The sequence below is a fragment of the Giraffa tippelskirchi genome, chromosome 2 (genome assembly GCF_054371585.1).
Source record: "Giraffa tippelskirchi isolate mGirTip1 chromosome 2, T2T-mGirTip1v1.2.pri, whole genome shotgun sequence".
NCBI classification, from domain to species: Eukaryota; Metazoa; Chordata; class Mammalia; order Artiodactyla; family Giraffidae; genus Giraffa; species Giraffa tippelskirchi.
The window spans coordinates 108,870,205-108,895,571 of record NC_137276.1 but is presented as its reverse complement, the minus strand read 5'-3'; the positions used below and the strand labels follow the sequence as shown (position 1 = coordinate 108,895,571).

The window sequence follows — 25,367 nt, the reverse complement described above, 5'->3', positions numbered from 1 at the left end:
AGGGCGAGATCTGATCCGATCGTCCGATCCCACGCTTATTTGTTTAAATGCTCCAGGTTTTATTTCAGTTCAGTTGCTCAGTCGTGTCCGACTCTTTGCGTCCCCATGAACTGAAGCACGCCAGGCCTCTCTGTCCATCACCAACTCCCGGAGTCTACCCAAACCCATGTCCATCGAGTCGGTGATGTCATCCAACCATCTCATCCTCTGTCGTCCCCTTCTCCTCCTGCCCCCAATCCTTCCCAGCATTAGGGTCTTTTCCAATGAGTCAACTCCTGGCATGAGGTGGCCAAAGTATTGGAGTTTCAGCTTCAACATCAGTCCTTCCAATGAACACCCAGGATTGATCTCCTTTAGGATGGATTGATTGTATCTCCTTGCAGTCCAAGGGACTCTCAAGAGTCTTCTCCAACACCACAGTTCAAAAGCATCAATTCTTCGGCACTCAGCTTTCTTCACCATCCAACTCTCACATCCATACATGACCACTGGAAAAACCATGGCCTTGACTAGACAGACTTTTGTTGGCAGAGTAATGTCTCTACTTTTAAATATGCTATCTAGGTTGGCCATAACCTTCCTTCCAAGGAGTAAGCGTCTTGTAATTTCATGGCTGCAATCACCATCAGCAGTGATTTTGGAGCCCAAAAAAATAAAGTCTGACACCGTTTCCACTGTTTCCCCATCTATTTCCCATGAAGTGATGGGACCAGATGCCATGATCTTAGCTTTCTGAACGTTGAGCTTTAAGCCAACCTTTTCACTCTCCTCTTTCACTTTCATCAAGAGGCTCTTTAGTTCTTCTTCACTTTCTGCCATAAGGGTGGTGTCATCTGCATATCTGAGGTTATTGATATTTCTCCCGGCAATCTTGATTCCAGCTTGTGTTTCTTCCAGCCCAGCGTTTCTCATGATGTACTCTGCATATAAGTTAAATAAGCAGGGTGACAATATACAGCCTTGACGTACTCCTTTTCCTATTTGGAACCAGTCTGTTGTTCCATGTCCAGTTCTAACTGTTGCTTCCTGACCTGCATACAGGTTTCTCAAGAGACAGGTCAGATGGTCTGGTATTCCCATCTCTTTCAGAATTTTCCACACTTTATTGTGATCCACACAGGCAAAGGCTTTGGCATAGTCAATAAAGCAGAAATAGATGTTTTTCTGGAACTCTCTTGCTTTTTTGATGATCCAGCGGATATTGGCAATTTGATCTCTGGTTCCTCCACCTTTTCTAAAACCAGCTTGAACATCTAGAAGTTCATGGTTCACGTATTGCTGAAGCCTGGCTTGGAGAATTTTGAGCATTACTTTACTAGCATGTGAGATGAGTGCAATTGTGCGGTAGTTTGAGCATTCTTTGGCATTGCCTTTCTTTGGGATTGGAATGAAAACTGACCTCTTCCAGTCCTGTGGCCACTGCTGAGTTTTCCAAATTTGCTGGCGTATCGAGTGCAGCACTTTCACAGCATCATCTTTCAGGATTTGAAATAGCTCAACTGGAATTCCATCACCTCCACTAGCTTTGTTCATAGTGATGCTTTCTAAGGCCCACCTGACTTCACATTCCAGGATGTCTGGCTAGGTTTTAAGTGGGGGCCAAAACAACGAGACTTAAGTAAATGGAAAATCTTTTCCGAAGAAAAGATATTGTATTAGTGAAGCTACCAAATATGACATAAGCAGCTACCTTGTCAAACTGTTGTTCAGGGGCTAAGTCGTGTCCAACTGTCTGCGACCCAATGGACTGTAGCCCACCAGGCTCCTCTGTCCTCCACTATCTCCCAGAAACTGCTCAAATTCATGTCCATTGAATTGGTGATGCTATCTAACCATCTCATCCTCTGTCACCCCTTCTCCTCCTGCCCTCAACTTTTCCCAGCATCAGGGTCTTTTCCATGAGTCAGCTCTTCCCAAAAGGAGGCCAAAACACTGGAGCTTCAGCTTCAGCATCAGTCCTTCCAATGAATATTCAGGGTTGATTTCCTTTAGGATTATACTGCATTGATCTCCTTGCAGTCTAAGAAGTCAAACTGTAGGATGGCAAATATGTCTACAAAAAACCTCAAAAACCCTCTAGACTTCAGATGTCTTACTTCTAGTGTGCTATTGGGCAGTAAGGGGCTTCCCTGGTGGCTCAGCAGTAAAGAATCTACCTGCCACTGCAGAAGACACAGGTTCCATCCCCGAGTCAGGAAGATCTCCTAGAGAAGGAAATGGCAACCCACTCCAGTATTCCTGCCTGAAAAATCCCATGAACATAGGGGCCTGTCAGATTATACAGTCCATGGAGTCGCAAGAGTCAGAAACGACCTAGCAACTAAACAACAACAACTGGGCAGTAAGTTGTTAAAAATGATCCCTAATGCTACCCCCCAAATAATTAATGTTTAGTAGTCAGGAACAAGGATTAGGGAAAGAAAACAAGAATATTCTCTAACTTTTTTTTACACATTCAATTTTCACATTCCACAGGATAAGAATGAAGTCCAAAATAGCAGGTTTCTTCTTAAAATGTGTATTTTCAGAATTATAATGCTTACATTTTAAACAGTCTTAATACAATGGCTTTAGTCTAACAGTATATTACAGAATAATGTGAAAAATGACTTTCATAGTAAACCATGAAAATGGAGTTAATACCTGCAGTATCAAAGTCACCAACTTGTCACCTTTTCCAGCCGCAGAACGCCAGCAAACCATCTCGACCACACTCTCGGGTCTTACAGCCTGATGCACAGGGTGAATACATTTAGAGAAAGGGGCATTTTCATGAAAAGTCAAATTTTAAAATCACATAGGATTTCTTTCAAAGATTACAGTTGACAATAAAACATTTAGATCAGGTTAGTCTGTTGTTTTATAAAAAGTAGTACAAGTTTTCATGTCATATACACACCTGGAGTGTTTAACTTCATTTTGTAACTCAGTTTTATTTTAAACCCTATAGAATTGACTAGAAGCCTGTGTGTCTTTTCTCCGCCAACTCTGGGATACCCAGTCCCATCACCTACGGCCAGTATGGGAACGTGGCCCACGAGAGGCTGAACTGATGATGGAGTTGCAGGTAGAAGTAATTTTCAGATTAAATACAACAATTTCCACATTAAAACAAGAAGAGTTATAATTTTTCCAGTCATAGGAGACCCTATGAAATTCACCAAAATTATAACTTATTTTCTTTTCCCCTTGCTAGTATTTACATCTTTCACAGACATCTGTAAAATGGCTGCATACTGTTTCTTAGATGCACATTGGATACCTGGCCTTACAATTGTTTAACAGCTGCTACATTTTACCTACAAAACCAGCTTGTCTCAAACACATAAGCCTTATTTTAAACATAACAAGAATTCGGTTACAGCCTTTTAGGCTAAAAAAAAAAGTTTTAGGTGACGTTCTTCATTTATGTTAAAAAAAATAACAACAGAGGTACCCATATAACTTAGATTGCAAAAGATCTTCTGGGTAATCAACGAGGAAAAATATAAACCTGTGATAAATTTCATGTCATTCAATTTTCAGACATAAGAAACCACCATGAACATTTTGGACTTACACTTCATTTTTTCCCTTCTGAATATGTATGTAACTAGGGAATTTCATAGTGGAATCAGAACCCAGCGCAAAAGTCAACTGGGTATCGGGAGGCACGGACCCACATCCCCCTCCAGAAGGTCACACATGAAGGAGGGTGCCGTCCTGGACTCTTAGGCTCACCATGCAGATGGGTGAGAGGCTTTTCCGACACAATCAAGTCTCAAAGATCTCTTCATTCACTGGGCTTGGCGGATCTGTAGGGCAATCATCAATTTTTACAATAAAACAAGCTCATGTTAGAAACTGTAAAATACCATTAGATTCTGAACTTCTAATTTGCTTAGTTTGTTAGCTTTAAACTGCACATAAGGATGGTAAATTTCTGAAAAATTTAATTAAATGAACCGGTATTTATCTTCTTTGTATATTTCTCTAATTTCTATAAATGAAAACCAGGGGAGCAAGGATCACCACCTTTATTTGTTAAACAAGGTGGAAGACCATATACTGAAGAGACTGTGATGCTCTGCTCTCTGTTCATTTTGCCCTGTGACCTTCTTGCCCCCAGGCCACCAGGAGGTGACAGCCAGAGACAGTGGTGGCTGCAGAAGCCTCCTTTTTCTCTAAGGCTCACACATTTGAGGTTATTCATGAGGTCCCACCCTCTGCTGGACAGACTACACTCACTTGCATTAATCTGGTCAGGTTCAATTCCAAGCACACTTTCCCAATGAATTAAGAGTTCTCTATTTCATATGTACAAAAATACATCGCTTTGGAGAGCTGGAAAAGGTTTAATACATACAACACTTATTTACAAGCTGTGACTTTCACACCAATAAAAACAAACACACATTTATTTTGTTCTTGATTTTTGGTGCAACTTATACATAAACATCAGTTAGTATGTACTTTTAAAAATAATAAATCAACCATATGTACAATTAAATGTACAACCGAAAGCAAATTAACCCATTTGTATGGTATGACTGCCACATAGTAGGCAGCAGAGAGTAATAATCCAAGACTCTTGCCCTCATACAACCAGACTAGAAATATGCTGAGAAGACCCCTCTAATCGTCATTTAAATGGAACCTCTTATTAATTTCTGACACTTAAGGTGCAAAACAAAAATACTGATTATGCAATAAGAATTACATGTAAAGACTTGAAAGGTGAGAGAAAAACACAACATATTAACCCCCACATATAAAATGATAATTAAAATAAATATATATTTAATTCCAAGTGCCTATGATACCTAATCCACATGGGGGGGAGGGGAGAAAGGGTTCCAGAAACATTTATTCCTAAATTATTTCAGTGCCGAGTTGTTTCTTATGCCCTGGTCTAGTCTTTAAGTACCTTTAAAATGGCTCCAGCTGTCAGATGCTCCAGGCCCTCCCAGCCTGACGTCCCAAGGCACAGAAGGGGTTTTATTCCCTCCTCACCTTCAACCCCCCTGCCCAGAAAGGGAGTTATTCTAGAAAAGCATGACTAGATAATCTGGGATAAAGGGCTGTGCTTTCCTCCTGAGGAGACACACAAGCCCAACTGGTCCAGAAACTGAGCAGCCATGTGGCCAGAAAGGCATATGTGTCACTAACAAGCCCACAGGGCCTGTGTGTGTCCACCTGAAAGACACCTGGACTTCAGGTGAAGAACTGGCAGATGACAGGCTGCTCAGGCGAGTGGGCTCTAGAAAGCTCTTCAGGGAGCAGGGAGGAGGGGGGAGGGGGCAGGGCTCTGGGCAAACCTGGAGGACATCATGGGGCAGGGATGAGAACATTAACGGCCTCTGACACCCCGGGTGACAGGAGACAACCAGCTGAGCACGGGGACTTCTCTGACGCTCCCACGGCCAGGCAGAGTCACACAAGTCAGGTTAGAGCGAGAAGGCTACCATCGAGTCAGGACCCTTCCGGCACACACACCCGGCCCGGGGACTGTGTGAGCCCGGTGTGTCATGTGACGCTGACTTCGAGAACGTGGTCGTCTTTGCTGGGGATGACCAGGACCTGCGTGCCCGCACTCGAGTTGAAGGCCTGGCCGGGGGGCAGTGCCCGGAGCCGGGGCATGGGCAGGCCTTTGTGCTCACTGCTGGCAGCCGAGTGCATGCTGCCCCTGCTCCTGGTGCTGCCGCTGTCCAGCTGGTCGTCCACGTGCTTGTCCACCGACAGGCTGTCATTTTCTATCCAGCTGTCTGCAAAACGAACAGGAAGTGAGATAGGCTGCCCTGCGGTGGCCTCTCCTCACCCCGGGGAGCTGCCCGCCTCCCAAGCCGCCCTTCAAGGCACAAGGATGTCAAGAGCCGCCACGCCTTTGGAGAGCTCCCAGTACACAGGTCCCGGGTGGATCACCCTTGGGGCAGGGGCCCAGGACGAGTGACCCTGACCAAGTGTTGGTGTTAGAGCACCCCGGTCCCGAGTGTGGGGCTGCTGAACAGCATGGAGCTGCCACACACCCCGCACCGAGGGCGCGCTGTGTCCGTTACCAAACAGGGTCCCTACCTGCATCCAGCTGTGAGGACTGTGCAGAGTGGTGGGGGAGGTACTTGAATAGCCTGACGTCGGGGAGCGGCAGGTAGCCCGCAAAGAGCGGCATCACCTCCATGTGGACTCGGTGCGTGGCCTGAGCGGTCACGGGCATGGAGATGACTCCGGAGCTCTTCCCACACACTGCCCAGTTGCTGCTGTTGTCCACAACTGAAACAATGAGGGAAAGCACCATGTTTACCCAGAAAGGGCCTCCAGGTTAATATCAAAGGAGAGGCAGCCAGTCCACGCTCCAGAGTGATGTCCAGAAGTGGGGGTCTGTGCCGTATCTTGGTAACCTGGAGCTGCACCTCAAAACAGAACACCTCTGACTGAGAAAGGAAGGTACAGGCTGGCTACACGGGGGACGATGGCTTCTTTCTCCTCACATTTGTGAGTGAGCAGAGTCAATGCTGCCTTGAAAGCTCCTTGAAAATGCGGTGTAACCTCCAGCCCAGCACCACAGAAGTGGCCTCAGGAGTGAGGATGGGGTTGGGCACTGGCTCCTACGTTACAGGTGGTACTGACCAGTGCATGTGATCCCAGCTCTGCTGCTCACATCAGCCCCCAATGGTTGGGGAAGAAAAGCTACATGTGAAGCACGGAGCTCCTCTTTGGGAACCACGCGGAGGCTGCACACATGGCAGATGCTGCTAGGGACACTGTGAGACTGTGACTGTGATGTAACTCAGTGCGAGTCAAACAGTGGACTGAGCAGTCACCCATGGGCAAGTAGGACAGGATGCTCGCAGGTTCAACAAAGGCCAATGAGGAAGGAGGGGCAGCAGAAGGCCAGCTTCCCACAGCTGAAGCCAGGGGAGCTTTGAGGACGTGCAGAGACCAAAGCAGCATCGGGGAGGGACACACTGGAGCAGCGGTTCTCAGAGCTGGTTCTAAGGGCACCCATGAGGGCACGTGTCCCTTCCTCACTGTGCTGGCATGCCCTCTGGTGGGAAACCCACAGGACTGAGTGTTAGCCGGGGCCCCACTGGCACTCGGAGTAGAGGCACAGTGTTCTTCACCACTACAAACTTAGAGGAAAAAACTGCTGCTTTCAGTTAAGGATGTTCTTCACGGAACAGTCAAAATCTAATTCAACCCTTTTGTACACGTCTTTTTTTAACTTTAATTCTAAGATGATTACACACTGACAAAAAGTTGCAAAACAGTAGTGAGAGGTCCATGCACCCACCACCCCACCTCCTGTGCCAGGGGACACAGGCCCAGGCCCAGCACAGGTCACCGGGCACTGGGCTGGCAGCCCTCGGCAGCGAGCTCCTCAGTCTTAGGTATTCAGCAGACGTCTTCTTAAAAATCAACAGCACAAGCCTGGTGCTTGGAAGAGGCTGCCCGTGGTACAGTTCGAAACTCGGACCAAAACTCAGCATTCTGGAAAACATGCATTTGTCACTGTGAGCTTGGTAGTGTCCCAGCTCAGAGTGCCATGATGAGCCCAGAACCAGTGTGAACACGCAACTGTCAACAGCAAGAAGGGCCAACGCACAGTGGATCTGCACAACCCAGCCACCATGTTTCACAAACACCAGAAGTGTGAGGGGAGGAACAGCGCCTGGCTGAGAGCCTTTCTGCATGAAGGATGGGGGAAAGCACCAGGTGAGCTGCTCACATGATTTCAGACTCCAGCCGGAGCCAGCCTGTGAGAAACTGGCTTGTGTCAAGTGTCGGTGGAACGTCAGAGGAGTGGCCCAGTCCTCTGAAGGCTGTAACAAGAGTCCTCCTTTACCAACTACGAGTCTACTCGGGATGGGAGGCTCCCATGTCCTTCACCAGACTGAACGCAGCAGATGGGAAAAACTCGGGCACTTTCCGGGAGGCAGACACTGAAGACATGTGATGACAGCAAAATATCGTTCTTCTCACTGTGTTTATTATTTTGGAAAATAGTTCTTTCTCAAGAGTGCTTTCCTAACATCTTAAAGAAAGTAAATAAAGACTTGTCTCCCTAACCATTTTTAGAGCATAAAGGGCCTGACACCAAAACCTGAGAATCGCTACAGAAGCAGCCCAGGCCCCAGAGGAGGAGGGCTGTAGAGGGGCGTCTGGGAGGTGGGGAGGAGGAGGGGCCAGGGTCTGGGGAAGGGTGAGGGGGTGAAAGGAGGCTGGAGGGAGAGGGTGGGAGCATGAGCACAGGACACCTGGCCTGCTGAGCGAGGGAGGCCCTGACTTACAGGCAAGGACAGAGCAGCTCCAGGCACCACTGTGCACTCAGCCCCGAGCCCCACAGTTACTCCAACCCCTCTCAGAGGAACAGCTCTGCAGTAACCAGGATCAATATCCTGTGAGCCCAGGGCCACATCGTACACTGGGACATTCAAACGTGCTCTTTCAATTCTAGAATGTTCTCTCTTCAGATGAGGAGCACTTCGCGTTGTGAATGACAGGGACGAGCACAACAGTCGGGAAAGAAGCCTCCGGACCTACCTTCATACATCAGCTTTGTTGAAAAATACTCGTCAGATTCCGTCAAGGCTTCATCCTTATCCACCTCCAGGAGGTCTGAGAGCCGCGTGATAGACACGTCCAGGGAGCAGAGTGAGCCCGTCCTACAGTGCTCTGTGCCCGGAGGCGGGGATATCTCTGCTTTCACATTGTACAAGGTCTGGGCCAGAAAGGAGAAAGGGCAAAGGAGACCGTCAACAATCTGAACAGACAGCCGTCTGAGGCTGTTGTGGTGCTGCCTGTAGACTTGAAATTTCGAGAATGGACCAGAGGAGCAGCTGTGCGTTCGCTCCCTCTGACCGACTGAGTCCCTGTGGGGACACGTCCTCGGGAAACCCCACCCCAAGAGCCTTAAACTCTTCTTAATGTGAACATGATCAAGCCTCTAGGGAGGAGGGAGGCTGGCCTGGTGACTCTGCGCAGGCCTGTCACCAAGTCCCGGGCCAGCGTCGTGCTTCACAAGCCTCCTCTCCCCACCAACACACACTGACTTATCCGCCGGGGCTACTGTAAAGTGGGTTCCAGACCCGCCACGTCACCCTGGACCCTTCAGATGCGTCACTAAAAGACACAACGCCATTACCACAACCAGCAAAATGAACAGAGTTCCTTGGACCTACCCCATATTAAGCCCATCCTGAACCTTCTCCACAATGGTCCCTTCTCTGTGACCTCCCTACCTGACAGTCACACCTGCTCACTCTTGCCCACCACTCAGGACAAAGGCCCCAAAGCCACACAGGATGAGAGCCTGCCCTCCACATGCTGGCAGCTCCACTGCCACAGGAGAGGAGAACGGCCACACCAGTGGAGCAGAGGGAAGAGGCCCGGCCTGGGAAGCCCACGGCTGGAGCCCAGCCATAACAAAGGATGGGGTCCTGACATGCTCTCCAAACTGAACAAGTGTTGGAAACATCATATCACATGAAAGCAGTCAGTCTTGAGGAGATCACACTGACTGTCCTTGAACAGGCGCGGCTCAGGCACCCTGCTCTACAGCCGGGTAGCTCAGGGCTGAGAAGAGAAGGAGGGGGGAGTGTAAATGGGCACAGGCTTTCTTCTTGGAAGAATGAATATGATCGTGGTGCTGGTGGCCCAGCTCTTTCAATATACTAACTTCACTGAAGCGAACACCCCAAACAGTGAACTTCATGGTGAAAGTGCTAGTGGCTCAGGTGTGTCTGACTCTTTGTGACCCCGTGGACTGTAGCCTGCCAGGCTTCTCCATCCACGGTATGGCCCAGGCAAGAACACTAGAGTGGGTTGCCATTTCCTTCTCCAGGGGATCTTCCCGACCCAGGGATCAAACCCAGGTCTCCCACATTGCAGGCAGACTGTTTGCCATCTGCACCACTGGGGAACTTCATGGTACAGAAATGAAACTTTAAAAAAAAAAAAATTCTGCATTTCTGGTCCTCAGAATACCAGTTTTGAAGAGAGCAATCCACTAGGTATTTTTCTCTGGCTTTTTTACTAAGCTTGTACAGTTCTAAAGGGAAGTTTTTCCTATGCTCAATTTGAAAAGGAAGCAAAAAAAGACAAAAAAGTACCAGTGGGATCTGCTAATGAGTTCATCGTCATTGGCAGTAAGCAAACTACATTACGCTTCTGCAGACTCTTCACCATGTGAATAAGCTAATGTTCAATAGCTATCACCACATCAAAGGGGCATCTGCTTATCCAACAAAATGATGAACTACACTAGTGGCTATGTTTAACTCTAAGGCCAATACGGAACACTCAAGAAAACAGGTGGGTTCAAATAGTCTTTTGGTCAGAAGGAGGTATTAAAAAAACTGCTAATATCAAGAGCTATGCACAGAAACACCTTCTCAAATAAAGTGTTGCTTGACGATCTCCGTCGTTAAGAGAAGAAAACACCACAAAGTTGTGTATCCACATTCTGGTTTACCTAACGCCAAACCCAATCATCTCACTAAACAAACAGCACACAATGGCCCTGACTCACCTAGCTGCAGGCTGCTTTTAGCTCTACACCTAATGTGCAGGTTAAAGAAAATCTGCTTTCTTTTAAAAAACCGAAGACGTAGCAGCTAACGCTCAAGACGAAAGGAACAGGTTCAGGACATGACTATGTCAGTGTAAGGAAGACAACAGGGAGGAAAGGCTGGAGTCCTTTCTCTGGAGATGGCCATGCTCAGCGGGGGTCACGCAGGAGGGCTCAAGGGGCAGACACACCACCTGACAGGACCAGAGCTCTAACTACAGCTGGTCGCTGCCTCCATGCCCCTAGTGCTGGCTCTTTTCCATGATAGGTTGCTTCATTATATTGCAAGATTTTGTCTGTTTGATTTTTAGAAGGTAAAGAACATGACGTTACCTTCCATGCTTCCACCCTAGAACCCCACCAAAAAAATAAGGCGATACATACAAAAAAATTTTCCACTTGAAATTCATAGGTATAGGGCTTTAAGGAGATAGACAGCTGTTCTTCAGAAGCCGGGGAGAATCCGATGGAGAAGCGGCAGTGCAGAGAGGGGGGAGGCTCCTGTGTCCACTTCAGCTCCCAGACAAAGAACACGGCCTGCCTGCTGTGGACGCACTGCAAGAGAGTCAGCTGTCACTGTGTGCACGCAGACATGCACACGCAGGTACACAACGCACACACCACAGACGCTCAGGGCAAGGGTGTGTGTGCCCCACCAGGCGAGCGGGAGGGAGCTGGGAGGCTGTCCCCAGGCCCGCTTCCTGACACACCTGTGTGTGCTGCCGCAGCCCTGCCTCCCAGCACCTCCCAAGGCCCTGCCCACCAAGACTCTCCGGAACTGGTCAAACGGTTTGATTTCTTATGATTCCATAAGCTCAACAACACAGGGGTAAGGAATATTTCTCAGTACACAGTATCTCATACGTTTCCAAAGTGGGAAATGCCATCAAACAATTACAGGGACACTTTTACACCATGACAAGCACTATGATCTACCACCAAGTGAAGTGGGGAAAAGAACTGGTGCCACCTCAGGCATTAAGTCCACATCTGTAAGTGTGGACAGACTCAGGAAGCACTGAAGTGGGCCAAATGTGGGGAAAAGTCCTTTGAAAATGCTAGACGTCAGATATTCTTAAGAAAACCTTTGACCTTCTAAACACCCAGCACTGACTGTCTAAAAACACACGCAACAAATGAACAGAAAGTCGGGGCCAGGATTCAGCCAGGCAGCATGAACACGAACATGACTCCTTCACGAAGCTACCCTGACCCCCGAGAGCCCATCACTGAGCAAGGCAGCGTGTGACTGGGCAGGACACAGCAGCCACTGTTGTTGGGGTGATGGCGTCTAGCCATCACCATGAGACTCGAGGAAGAGGTGAGAGTAAATCTGTGTGTGAAGTCTGACAAACGGAAGATTTCATTTTTCTAAAAACACATCTGTTTCCTACTCTGTGCGCTGTGCCCCTTGGCCCACAGAGAACCCTGGGCGTGCACATCCCACTACCGCCTGCGTGGTTGTTCCCTGCACATGGTCAGCTCCATCAACACCAGCACACTCTTATTCTCACTCTGCATTCTGCTGAGAGCTTACCTGTTCAGATTCCGTGTTTAGCGGTATTAGCTGCAGGTCGGTACTACCATGGGTATCTACAAGACGACTATCTGACAGTTGAAAGTCAAGTTCTGACAAATTCTGGACACACACTTGAACATATTTCCTAAAGGAGAAAAAAAGATCCTGATGTTTGAGAACTGTATTAAATGTACTTTGGCTGTGTTAAGACACTGGAGCACTTTCCTGGTGATCCAGTGGTTATGACTCCACCTTCCAATGTGGGGGGCTAGGGGGGGCTACGATCCCACATGCCTTATGCCAAAAAACCAAAACATAGAACAGAAGCAAAATTGTAACAAACTCAACTCGATAAGTAGAATTAACTTGAATTTCTGTTACACATAAGAGAAATTTTGAAAAATCAGTCTCAAATGCAGCAACTCAAGTTCTCTGTAGAGTCATTGGTGTTTTTAACCATTAATATCTACAGAACTGCTCAATCATTAATATCTGTAGAACTGCTGGTGTTTTTTTGTTTGTTTTTTTCTAATTAATTTTTGGCCGCACTGGGCTTTCAGTGCTTTGTTCAGGCTTTCTCTAGCTGTGGAGAACAGGGGCTACTCTCCAGTCGCGGTGTGCGGGCCTCTCCTGTTGCCGAGCACAGGCTTTAGGGCACACGCGCTCAGCAGCTGTGGTTCCGGCTCCAGAGCATGGGCTCAATGGAGGTGGTGCACAGGCTTAGCTGCTTTGTGGCATGTGGGCTCTTCCCAGGCCAGCGATGAAACCTGTGTCCCCCACACTGGCACCACCTGGAAAGCCCACTGCTGCTGTTTTCAAGCACCAGACACTGTGCCTCCGGTGCCCAGCAGACGAAGGGCAGGACAACACCCGCAGACTTCCTTGTTCAGACAGTGAACCTGAACCCAGTCACACCTCCAAAGCAGCAGCTCTCAACTGGGGGCAATGTCTGGAGACATCTGTGGTTCTCACACTGGGGGTGGGGAGGGTGAGGAGTGTCCCTGGCAGAAAGTGGGGGAGCCAGGGGTGCTGTCAAACACCCACCATGTGGGGCTACCTAAGGGAGCGTAAGAAGAGCTGAAGTTGCAAATCCCACCTTTGAGGTAAGAGACGGCAGCTGACAGGGAACTAGTTACACAAACCCATGACGGTGTGATCAGTGGAGTCCAGGATGGCAGCTGACCCAGCTCTGTCAATGGGCCAGTGGCTTGAAAACAGGGAAGGAGGGGTAAAAAGGGATCTCAGAAACAGAGGACTTTGTCTGAATCCCACATCCTACGAACCAGCTGTGCAAACTCACTCCTGAGACAGCTGGGGAAATCTGAGTAGAGCCTGTGCACTTAGGATCCAGGGAATGACTGTGAATTTTGACAAGTGGACCGCAGCATTATGGCTGCGATAAAACATGCGCAGTGTCACCAAAGTCAAGCTCTGAGCAATAGGGCCTGCGTATGGGGGAGACTGGGAAAGGAGCAGGGCCTGCGGTCCTTTACCGTGTCCCGGCTGACAGCAGGGAGTGCGTGGTCCTGAAGGGCACGCTGAATGTGAGCGCGATGACAGTGGAGTAGATGGACCACGGGCAATCGATGGACACCTGAGGAGAAACAGGGAACAGGTCTTCAGACCACTCATCACAGGGACAGCCACTGCCACCCCTAGCCATCCAGATCTGTGGTGGCTGCCACTTTCCTAGACATTTAATATGTTTACCATTCCTTATTCAGAAAGAAAAACCCCACTAAACATACCACAAAGGAAGGAGAGAAAAGTGACTCACCAGCACAGTTTCAATGGCTCCCAAGCAGACACTACAGCTGAAAGTGCAGACACCACCCCCCCAAACATACACACACTATTCTCACATACACATGGCCACAACACTAAGTATGTTCTTTAACATGCAGGAGGTTATGACAAAGTGCTTTTAGTCACATATGTGCAGATGATGCTAATCAATCATTAATTATTATAAAATAAAATGAATTGTCCGAACTCTTAATCCACATGACACTGACCACATAACTGAAAACCAATCAATCTGAGAGCATCGTGGAGACCAAGCTACTAACTTCCTTAAGGGCAGAAACCAGGTCTCAAACTTCTATTTATTTCCCTCACGGAACAAATGCATATACTGAGTATAGAGCGTGCACATATTGATATGTCTCGTCTCTGCTTCCTGAACTCTGTATCAGGTAAGAAGGGAAGAAATTCCAAGGACTGAAAATTAAAACATTATTCTTCAGGTGCTGCCCTGTCTGATATTTGATGCCATAATCCTTTTGAAATGACCGCATTTATTAGCCTTTTATCTTACTGCTTTTGTACATATACTTCTTTTTGCAAAAGTAACAAAAAACAAAAACAAGTAACAAAAAAATTCACTTTTTCTCAATCCCTTCTCCACACCTCATGCAGCCACCAACCTATTTTCCATCTATGAGCCGGTCTTTATTTTTATTTTCCAGATTCCACATATAAGTTAGATTACGTGGTATGTGTCTTTCTCTGACTTATTTCACTCAGCACAATGCCCTAGATCCATCCTCTACCCATGCTGTCACAAGTGGTAAGATTTCATTCTTCTTTATAGCTGAATAATATTCCTGTGTGTGTGTGTTCATCTTTAATTCATTCACTGGTGGGTGCTTTAGTTTGCTTCCATATCTTGGCTACTATTAGCAATGCTGCAATGAACATAGGGGTGCAGATATCTTTTTGAGTTAGTGTTTCTGTTGTCTTCAGAAAAATACCAAGGAGTGGAATTGCAAGATTGTATGGCAGATTGATCTTTAATTTTTTAAGGGAATTCCATACTGTTTTCTACAGTGGCTGCACCACTTTACATCCCCACCAATAACACAGGAGGGCACATTGCCGTCAACACTTGCTATCTGTTGTCTGAGAACAGCCATTCCGACAGGTGTAAGACGTGATCTCATTGTGGCTTTGATTACACTTCCCTGATGATCAGTGATGTTGAACATTTTTTTCATGAATTTGTTGGCCTTCTGTATGTCTTCTTTGGAAAAATGTTCAGATCTTCTGTCCATTTTTAAACTGGATTGCTTTTTTTTGCTATTAAGTTGTCTGAGTTCTTTATATACAGACACTTATCACATATATGATCTGGGAATACTGTCCTCCACTCAGCAGGCTGCCTTTTCCTCTTGTTGACGGTTTCTTTGCTGGCTAGAGGCATCTTAGTTTGATGGAGCTCCATTTGCTTAGTTTCGCTTTTACTGCTTTTGGTGTCATATTGAAAAAATCATCACGGAGGCCTATGTCGAGAACTTACTACCTGCGCTTTCTTCCAGGAGTTTTACTGCTTCAGGACTTACTTTCAAGTCTTCAATTCGTTTTGAGTTGATTTTTGTATACAGTGTAAACTCCAGTTTCATTCCTTTGCATGTGGCTCTCCAGTTTTACCAACATCTTTTACTGAATGTCCTTTCTCCAATATATATTCTTGTATCCTTTATTATAAATTAATCGACCATATATGCAAAGATTTAAAGGCTCTCTATTCTGTTCCACTGATCTATGTGTCTATTTTCATGCCAGTATCATAAATACTGTTTGAATTACTATAGCTTGGTAATGTAATTTGAAATCAGAGAGCATGTTATTCCCAGCTTTGTATCTCTTTCTCAAGACTGCTTTTGCTATTTGGGGACTTTTGTGGTTCTGCACAAACTTTAGGATTATTTCTTCTATTTCTGTGAAAAATGCCATGGTAATTTTGAAAAAGGCTGTACTGAATCTGCACATCACCTTGGGTAGTATGGACACATGAACAGTAGTAATTCTTCCAACACACAAGCACGTGGTATCTTTCCATTTATTTGTCTTCTTCCATTTCTTTCATTAATGTCTTTTCAGTTTCAATATACAAGTCTCTTACCTTCTTGGTTAAATTTATTCCTAGGTGTTTTATTGTTTGATGCAATTGAAAACAGGATTTTCTTAATGTCTCTGACAGCTCATTATTAGTGTAAAGAAATGCAACAGATTTCTGCATATTGATTTTGTATCCTGCAACTTCATGAAATTTGTTTACTAGTTCTAATAGTTTTTTGTTGGAATCTTTAGATTTTTCTATATATAAAAAGGTGCTTCCTGGTAGCTCAGCTGGTAAAGAACCCACCTGCAATGCAGGAGACCCCAGTTTGATTTCTGGGTCAGGAAGACCCCCTGGAGAAGGGTTAGGCTACCCACGCCAGTATTCCTGGGCTTTCCTGGTGGCTCAGATGGTAAAGAATCTGCCCGCAATGCAGGAGACCTGGGTTTGATCCCGGGGTTGGGAAGATCCCCTGGAGGAGGGCATGGCAACCCACTTCAGTATTCTTGCCTGGAGAATCTCCATGGACAGAGAAGCCTGGCAGGCTACAGTCTATGGGGTCATAAAGAGTTGGACACAATTGAGACTAAGCAAACAATAGTTTTTTGTTGGAATCTTGAGATTTTTCTATATATATCATGTCATCTTCAAATAGTGAGTTTTATTTCTTCCTTTCCAACAGGGATGCTTTTATTTTTCATGCCTAATTGCTCTAAGATTTCCAATACTATGTTAAGTAAAAGTGGCGAGTGTCCTTGTCTTTTTCCTGATCTCAGAAGAAGAGCTTTCAGCTTTTCATTGAGTATGATATTGGCTGTGGGGCCATCATATACGGCCTTTATTGAGGTACATTCCCTCTATTCTGACTTTGTTGAGAATTTTTATCATAAATGGATGTTGAATTTTGATAAGCCTTTCTGTATCTATCAACAAGATCATATAATCCCATTTGATCATGGTGCACAATATATGTTGAATTTGGTTTGCTAGTATTTGGTGCAGGATTTTTTTACCTATGTTCATCAGAGAGATTGGTCTGTAATTTTCTTCTCTTGTGGTGTCCTTACCTGGTTTTGGTATCTGGGTAACGTTGGCCACATAAAATGAGTTTGGAAGAGTTCTCTCCTCTTCTATTTCTGGGAAGGGGTTGAGAGGACTGGTACTAATTCTTTGAATGTTTAGTAGAATCACCAGTAAAGCCATCTGGCCTTGGACTTTTGTTAGTTGAGGGGTTTTCTGATTTCTGATTCAATTTCCTTATTAGTAATCAGTCCATTCAGTTTTTCTATTTCGTCATGATTCAGTCTTGGTAGGTTGTATGATCCAACAGATGCTGAAATTTTGATCTCTGGTTCCTCTGCCTTTTCTAAATCCACTTTGAACATCTGGAAGTTCTTAGTTCATGACTACTGGAAAAACCATAGCTTTGAATATACAGACTTTTGTCGGTAATGTCTCTGCTTTTTAATATGCTGTCTAGGTTTGTCATAGCTTTGCTTCCAAGAAGCAAGCATCTTTTAATTTCATGGCTGCAGTCACCATCTGCAGTGATTTTGGAGCCCAAGGAAATCAAGTCTCTCACTGTTTCCACTGTTTCCCCATCTATTTGCCATGAAGTGACGGGACCAGATGCCATGATCTTAGTTTTTTGAATGTTGAGTTTTCAGCCAGCTTTTTCACTCTCCTCTTTCACTTTCATCAAGAGGCTCTTTAGTTCCTCTTCACTTTCTGCCATAAAGGTGGGGTCATCTGCATATCTGAGGTTATTGATATTTCCCCCAGCAATCTTGATTCCAACTTGTGCTTCATCCAGCTTGGCATTTTGCATGATGTACTCTGCATAGAAGTCAAATAAGCGGGGTGACAATATACAGCCTTGTAGTACTTCTTTCTCAATTTGGAACCAGTCCGTTGTTTCATGTCCAGTTCTAACTCTTGCTTCTTGACCTGCGTACAAACTTCTCAGGAGGCAGATAAGGTGGTCTGGTATTCCCATCTCTTGAAGAATTTTCCACAGTTTGTTGTGATCCACACAGTCAAAGGCGTTATTTAGCGTAGTCAATGAAGCAGATGTTTTTTCTGGAATTCTCTTGCTTTTTCTATGATCCAATGGATGTTGGCAATTTGATCTCTGGTTCCTCTGCCTTTTCTAAATCCAGCTTGAACATCTGGAAGTTCTCAGTTCACGTACTGTTAAAGCCTAGCTTGGAGAATTTTGAGCATTACTTTGCTAGCCTGTGAGATGAGTGCAATTGTGCAGTAGTTTGAACATTCTTTGGCACTGTCTTCCTTTGGAATTAGAAAGAAAACTGACCTTCTCCAGTCCTGTGGCCACTGCTGAGTTTTCCAAATTTGCTGGCGTATTGAGTGCAGCACTTTCACACCATCATCTTTTAGGATTTGAAATAGCTCAACTGGAATTCCATCACCTCCGCTAGCTTTGTTCATAGTGATGCTTCCTAAGATCCACTTGATTTTCTGTTCCAGGATGTCTGGTTCTAGGTGAGTGATCACATCATCTGGGTGGTTATCTTGGTCATGAAGATCTTTTTTGTACAGTTCTTCTACGTATTCTTGCCACCCTTTCTTAATATCTTCTGCTTCTGTTAGATCCATACCATTTCTGTCCTTCATTGTGCCCATCTTGGCATGAAATGTTCCCTTGGTATCTCCAATTTTCTTGAACAGATCTCTAGTCTTTCCCACTCTATTGTTTTCCTCTATTTCTTTGCACTGATCATGAGGAAGGCTTTCTTATCTCTCCTTGCTATTCTTTGGAACTCTGCATTCATAGTAGTCTCTTATGACACTGTAATTCTGTGAGGTTAGCTGTAACATCTCTTTCCTTTCTGATTTTGAGTTCTCTCTTTTGTTCTTGGTGAGTCTGGCTAAAGGCTGGTCAATTTTATCTTGTCAGAGAACCAGCTCTTAAGTTTCACTGATCTTTTCTATTGTCTTTTTAGTTTCTATTTCATTTGTTTCTCCTCTGATCATCTATAATTTCCTTCCTTCTATTAAATCTGGGCTTTGCTCTTCTTTTTCTAGTTCCCTGAGGTCTCAAGTTGTTTGAGACTTTATTTCTTGAGGAAAGCATGTATTGCTATGACTTTCCCTCTCAGAACTGTTTACAATGCATCCCAGAAATTCTGATATGTTACATCTCCATGTGCATTTGTCTCACGGTAGGGTTTTATTTCTCTTTTGGTTTCTTCTTTGCCCACTGGCTGTTCAATAGCACGTTGTTTAATCTCTAGATATATGTGCATTTTGCAGTTGTCTTCATGTAATTAATTTCCAGTTTTATACCACTATGGTTAGAAAAGATGCTTGATATCATTTCCATCCAATTAAGTTTACTATGACTTGTGTTGCAGTCCAACATATACTCTATCTTGGAAAATACTTCATGTGTAATTCAGAAGAATGTGTATTTTGTTGTTTCTTGATGGTATATTCTGTAAATGTCTGTTAAATCCATCTAGTCTAACATGGTTAAGGCCAACATGTCCTTATTCATTTTCTGTCTGGGGGATCTATCCATTTATATAAGTGGAGTATTAAAGCCCCCTACTATTACTATATTGCTATTTCTTTGTTTAAATGTTAATATTTGCTTTATATTTTAGGTGCTCCTATGCTGGGTGCATAAATACTTACAAATGATATCTTCCTAATGGACTGATCCCTTTATCATTACCTAACACCCTGCCCTGTCTCTTATTAACAGTCTTAAAGTCTACTCTGTCTGATATAAGTGTAGCTACTCCTTTTCATTTGCATGGAATAGCTTTTTCCATCCCTTTACTCTCAGTTTGTGTGTCCTTACATCTGAAGTGAGTCTCTTGTAGGCAACTTAAAGACGGGTCCTTTTTTTAAAAAAATATCTATTTTTATTTATTTATTGTTTATTTGGCTGTGTGGGGTCTTCACTGTGGTACTTGGGATTTTTATTTGCAGTGCAGGAACTCTTAGTTGTGGCATGTGGGATCTAGTTGCCTGACCAGGGATCGAACCCGGGCCCCCTGCATTGGGAGCGCAGAGCCCTAGCCACTGAACTGCCAGGGAAGTCACAGATCTTGGTTTTTTAATTCATACAGCTACTTTGTCTTCTAAACGGAGAACTTAGTCCATTTATATTTAAAGTAATTATTGATAGGTGTATGCTGCTGCTGCTGCTGCTAAGTCGCTTCAGTTGTGTCTGACTCTGTGCAACCCCATAGATGGCAGCCCACCAGGCTCCCTCGTCCCTGGGATTATCCAGGCAAGAATACTAGCGTGGGTTGCCATTTCCTTCGCCAATGCATGCAAGTGAAAAGTGAAAGTGAAGTCACTCAGTCATGTTCAACTCGTAGCGACCCCATGGACTGCAGCCCACCAGGCTCCTCAGTCCATGGGATTTTCCACCCCAGGAGTGGGGTGCCATTGCCTTCTCTATGACAGGTGTATACTTACTGTCATTTTGTTAATTCTTTTCTGGCTGCTTTTAAAGTTTGTCTTTGTTCCTATCTTCTTCTCTTCTTGCTTCCTTTGTGGTTTGATGCCTTTCTTTAGTGGTATGTTTATATTCCTTTATCTCTTGTATACTTACTATAGGTTTTTGCTTTGTGATTATCATGAGGCTTATATATAACAACTTATATTTATAATAGTCTATTTTAAGTTGATTAACAACTTAAGTTTGGTCTCATTCTAAAATTCAACATTTTAACTCTCTCCTCCAACATTTGCTTTTGAGATATTTTACATATTTTTATCTTGTGTATCCATCCCTCTTAACTAATAATTGTAATCATAGCTATTTTCACTTTTTAAAAAACCCTTCATACTAGCTTTGTAAGTGACTGATCCATTACCTTTATCAAATCCATTGCCTTTCCATTGTGTTTCTGTTACTATAATTAACAGTATCTTTTCATCTTAAAGAAATTTCTTTAATGTTTCTTAGATGGCCAATTTAGTGGTGATAAACTCCTTTAATTTTTATTTGTCTGGAAAACGCTGTCTTTCCTTCAATTCTGAATAGCAACTTTGCCACATATTCTTGGTTGGAAGTTTTTTTATCCCCCCCAGCATTTTAATATATTGTGCCACTCCCTTCTGGCATCTAGTCTGCTGCTGAACCCCTCTAGTGTATTTTTCAGGTCATCTATTGTACCCTTCAGCTCTGAGACTTGTATTTGGTACCTTCTCATGTCTTCTCTCTCTTTATTAAAGTTCTTGCTGTTTTCCTCCATTTCTCTCCCAGCTCAATGGGCATCTTTATGATCGTCACTTTGAATCCTTCATCAGATCAATGACCTATCTCTGTTTCACTAGGGCTTTGCTGAGATGCAATCTTGCTCTTTCATCTGAACACACTCCTCCGCTCCTTCTTTTTGCTTGACTGTGCGTCAGTTTCTACACAGCGGATGAAGCAACCACCTCTCCCAGTCTTGACAGAGAGGCCTCATGTAGGAGATAAACATTCCACTCTGCCCCAGCTCTTGGTTGTCTCTGTGCTTGCCCAAGCAGCCTATTATATTTTCAATGGCTCCAGAAGCTGAGGATGTGCCAAGACCTGTCGCTGTCCCAAAAGGGAGGATCTCAGCAACTACATTCAGGCTGTTTAGAAGCTAGACCCTCAGGCAGCAGCTTTTAAAAAGTATGCCAAAAAGACAGTCCCATGGGACCACAAGTACACACTTCAACCCTTGGGTTGTTCAAAAGCCCTCAGAATGGATATCTGTGTTACGAGACATGGACAAAATCCGAGTAAGCGTGATACTAGTGCAGGTTCTGTGAGCTGTGGGGCTGTGGACTCAGGACTAAAGTTATGAATCTCTCAAATAACTATCAATAAATACCTGTATCAAAGGATAGAATGATAGCACATCTTCCTTGCTAAGTACGATGTGATGTTTCAGGGAACAAAAAATGAACCACACCAAGACAGAGAATTTCATCTAGCCTAATCACCAGGACAAACGGACCACCGAGGCAAACCTATTGCCTTCTAAACAAAACCTGTATCTCTTACAGTCAACTGTCCTTCCTCGAGGTGGGACAGAGAAGTTAACAGCCTGTTTGTCTCTGTCTTTGCAAGATGTACCCCTTATCTAAGGAGGGGTGATTCACAGATATAAACGCTAAACCCAACCAGAACCTCTGGTGTTAGGAACTGGGAAATCTGCCCCCTCAACAGAAGTTATTTCGAATGTGCTGTCTTCAAATCAAGGAGGACAGGCAGAAGCTGCCCCCGTAGGCTGCACAGCTCCAGCCCCTCCTTACTTTGTGGTCTGTGGTAGCCATACAGTGGCCAGTCTTCTGCGTGTCCTTTTGCTTCCCATGGGGCTTTGTCACCCCTAGCAGGGTGCTCTCCCCTCCTGCTGCTGGAGCTGAAGGTAAAGAGAGAACTTCCAGTTCAAATTCGATAAGGTGGTATGTGGGTGCAGCTGGCAGACTGATGCTTGTGACCTTGTCGGACGACTGAACCCGGAGCAGCGCGTCAGAAACCTTTTCTAGGAAAGAGAAAAAGTCACCTTTAACACAGTGCCTCCGTTTCCTTGCTCCTTTCTCCTCTCGTAGATGACGGGCCCCGAAGTGAAGTTCCAGTCCAGCTCCTGCTGTGCGTACACACGTGCAAGGGTATAACCAGGAAGGATTACAGAGGGAGGAAGACAGGAAAATCAGGAACAAAATCCCCTGAGACAAAGCAGCACTGCATGAGAGCTGTCTGGTCGAGCTGGGCTCAGAGAACTGTCACTGTACTCAGTCTGAAGACAGAAAAGAGACACTTCCTCACAGCCCACCTGAGATGGCCTGTGTCTCAGTGTGATGTGGCCCCACCCCATCCCACCACCAGATCAACCCCCACTCAGGAAGAGTGCTGAATTCTTCCATCTCCAACCTCAAGGCTGGGGACTGCGGGAGATCGGATTTTTTTTAGGGCTTCCAACCAGTGCCTTCAAAGGTTGATTTGCTTTTGCTTTTTGCAGAGGAAAGTTGAGGAGGGTGGAAGGAGGCTGAAGGCCACCAAGGCATCACCAGGGAGCACGAGCCAGGCGGTAATGCCGCATCACAGACCGCAGCAAGGTCCACACGGCCTGGCCGCAGAGCACTGCACAGTTCTATGTCTATCCCCTCAAATGTCACGCCACGTCTAGGGGCAGGGTTACTGTCCACCTACAGGCAGAACGCTGCCAGGAGAGAGCTGCAAGGAGACAGGTCCTTGGATGCCACCTGGGGATGCATGGATGACAGTGCCTTAGAGCCTGATGGTCCGCAACAAGGCCAAAGGCCCACCTTCACCAGTGAGTGCCCCTTACCTCTTGTGTTAGAATAGATCACGGCTCTGTTCTCCTCAGGACACAGGATAAGCATAGCGTCTATGTTGCTGAGCTGGAGGCTGTCCCCATTTTTTACTGTATAATGGCCAGTAGTGACAGTGAACTTGACCTTCTGAGGAATACCAGCCAAAAGGCTATCTAAAGGGAAAAAGATGGCAATTAGCCTTGCTATCAACCAAGAGGACCAATGGAAAGGCTACTGTAAGTTAGAAGAGTGTGTTTTCTCTACTAGAAAAGATCTGTTCACTCTAAATACTCCATCCATTCACTCAGCGTCCATCCATCCACCCTCTTTTCATCTCAATTACACGGACAGCAGAGCTCAGGGGCCCTCGCCTGGAATAAGAAAATCTGTGAGCCTGGGGGACCTCATCACCACCTCGGTTCAGAAAGCTAGGGGTCATGGTGGTAACCATGTCTATGAGGGTCTCAAAATGTACCTGCTTGTCAGTTACTAAGAGAGAATCAGGTAACAATGACACTAAAGAAAAAAACTAATGAAATCGCATGTGCTGCTACTATTCAGATTTTCCTCTGGCTTTTTCAGGTCAGGCGTCTTCCAGATCTTTGGTTCAGAAGCAGCTTGGCAGAAGATACAGCTACATTTTCTCCTGGATGGAAAGGGAGGGGAGGGAATGGGCTGAGGTTTCTGAGAACTGGCTCCAGGGAAGGTCGAAGGAAGAAGCAAGAGACAAGAGACAAGACACAAGGAGGAGGAACAGCTGACAAGAAACGGGGAGGGGGAGGTGAGAGGTGGTAAGGGAGTGAGGGCCCAGAGGAGGGTGGAGGCACGAGCCAGCACCTCCCAGCCTCACGACCCAGCCTTTCTCACAGAAGGTTCTCTGATGAAGAATCATGCGTGAGACTCTGTGCTCCACATCTGAGGGCCTTTCCAGGAAGTCAAGGGAGCAGTTTAAAAGTGTAAAAATGAGGAGTTTGGAGAGATTAAATAGCGAAAAAGCTCTCCTTAATTTTTTTTCCACAAATGGAAGAAACAAGCAAATAAATACACTGTTCCCAGCCATTAACTGAGACACTTAATCGTTAGTGTTTCATTGAAGTGCCATGTCGTCTTCAATAATTCATTTGTACCAAGTCCTCCTAATTTGAGAACTTAACAGAAAGTACAGCAGCACTGAATTCTCAAATGCCGTGCCAGGGGTCAAGGTTAGTCAACACTTTCAATGGAAAAGACTTTTGATCACTGCATAGATCACAACTAAATCTAGCATTTAGCCTTTGGAATTCTAAGCAGGAAACTGTAATATTTACTGATTAAATTCTCTGCAGCAGACATCAGCTGATTTAGCCAACTTTTCTCTTATTTTTTGTATTTTCAGATACAGAATGTTTAGTAAACATGGAAGTAGCAATTACAGAGAAGCAAATACTGAGATGAACAAAAGAGCCACAGTTCCCAGGCAAAACCTCCACGATGCTCCCCACAGTGTCACCTAGAGAGAACATGGTCACGGAGGACCCTGCCTGCTTCGGGCCCTCAGACATCTGCACAGGGTCCCCCGCCCCACCCACCCTGGGCCCTCAGACCTCTGCACAGCACCCCACCCACCCCAGGCCCCCTCACCAGCCAGTGGTTCCACAAGCAGCTGCGGCTCCTGTGAGTACACGTCGTACTGCACCAGCGGGTAGATGTGAGGAAGCACAAACCACACCGGGCCCAGCGAGGCACACAACTGCCGCAGCGTGTACGTTCCCGGCTCCCTGGCCTACGGGTAAGACAAGTGTTGGCACAGTCGTCCCCACTTGTGACAACGAGCTTCTCAAGGGAAGGCTGAGCCATAGCCTCTGAAGGGACCGCTGTTCTCACCCTCTTTATCCTGCTTCTCTGTGCTAACACGTCTATACTTGGGCTCTTCAAAAGATCCCTCAGAATCTCTTAGTTGAGGTCTGGGTGAGCAACTGATGCTTAAGTTTGACTTGACGCTTCTAACAGTGCTTTCTCAATTTAACAAGCTTTATCTGTGGCATTCTCTTCTGGAAAAGGTATTCAATGGAGACATGGAGCATGAAATTTAAGACCTGCTCCAAGACTAGACTGAAAACACACGTGGCGAATAGCAGTACTTTCCACCCACCTAGCCTCTGTGCAGGCTCAGAGGAACAAACAGAACACACTGT

At 45.5% G+C, this 25,367-nt stretch overlaps 1 protein-coding gene across 7 annotated transcripts in view; it reads right to left on the bottom strand.

Annotated features, from left to right (window-relative positions):
* Positions 1-2,502: 2,502 nt before the first annotated feature.
* Positions 2,503-25,367, bottom strand: part of TRAPPC10 (trafficking protein particle complex subunit 10) — a 75,939-nt gene continuing 53,074 nt past the window's right edge. For 5 of the 7 annotated variants that reach the window (XM_081570043.1, XM_081570049.1, XM_081570048.1 and 2 more), the window contains 9 exons: positions 24,814-24,955; positions 23,208-23,366; positions 22,171-22,400; positions 13,556-13,656; positions 12,081-12,207; positions 10,928-11,098; positions 8,518-8,695; positions 6,052-6,246; positions 2,503-5,744 (listed from right to left, as the gene is read on the bottom strand). In XM_081570043.1, coding sequence (XP_081426169.1) covers positions 5,506-5,744; positions 6,052-6,246; positions 8,518-8,695; positions 10,928-11,098; positions 12,081-12,207; positions 13,556-13,656; positions 22,171-22,400; positions 23,208-23,366; positions 24,814-24,955 — 1,542 coding nt within the window. In that variant the 3' untranslated portion in view covers positions 2,503-5,505. Of the gene's footprint in view, positions 5,745-6,051; positions 6,247-7,176; positions 7,465-8,517; positions 8,696-10,927; positions 11,099-12,080; positions 12,208-13,555; positions 13,657-22,170; positions 22,401-23,207; positions 23,367-24,813; positions 24,956-25,367 lie in introns of those variants that run through there. The other 2 variants (XM_081570044.1, XM_081570045.1) reach the window with 2 other exon arrangements.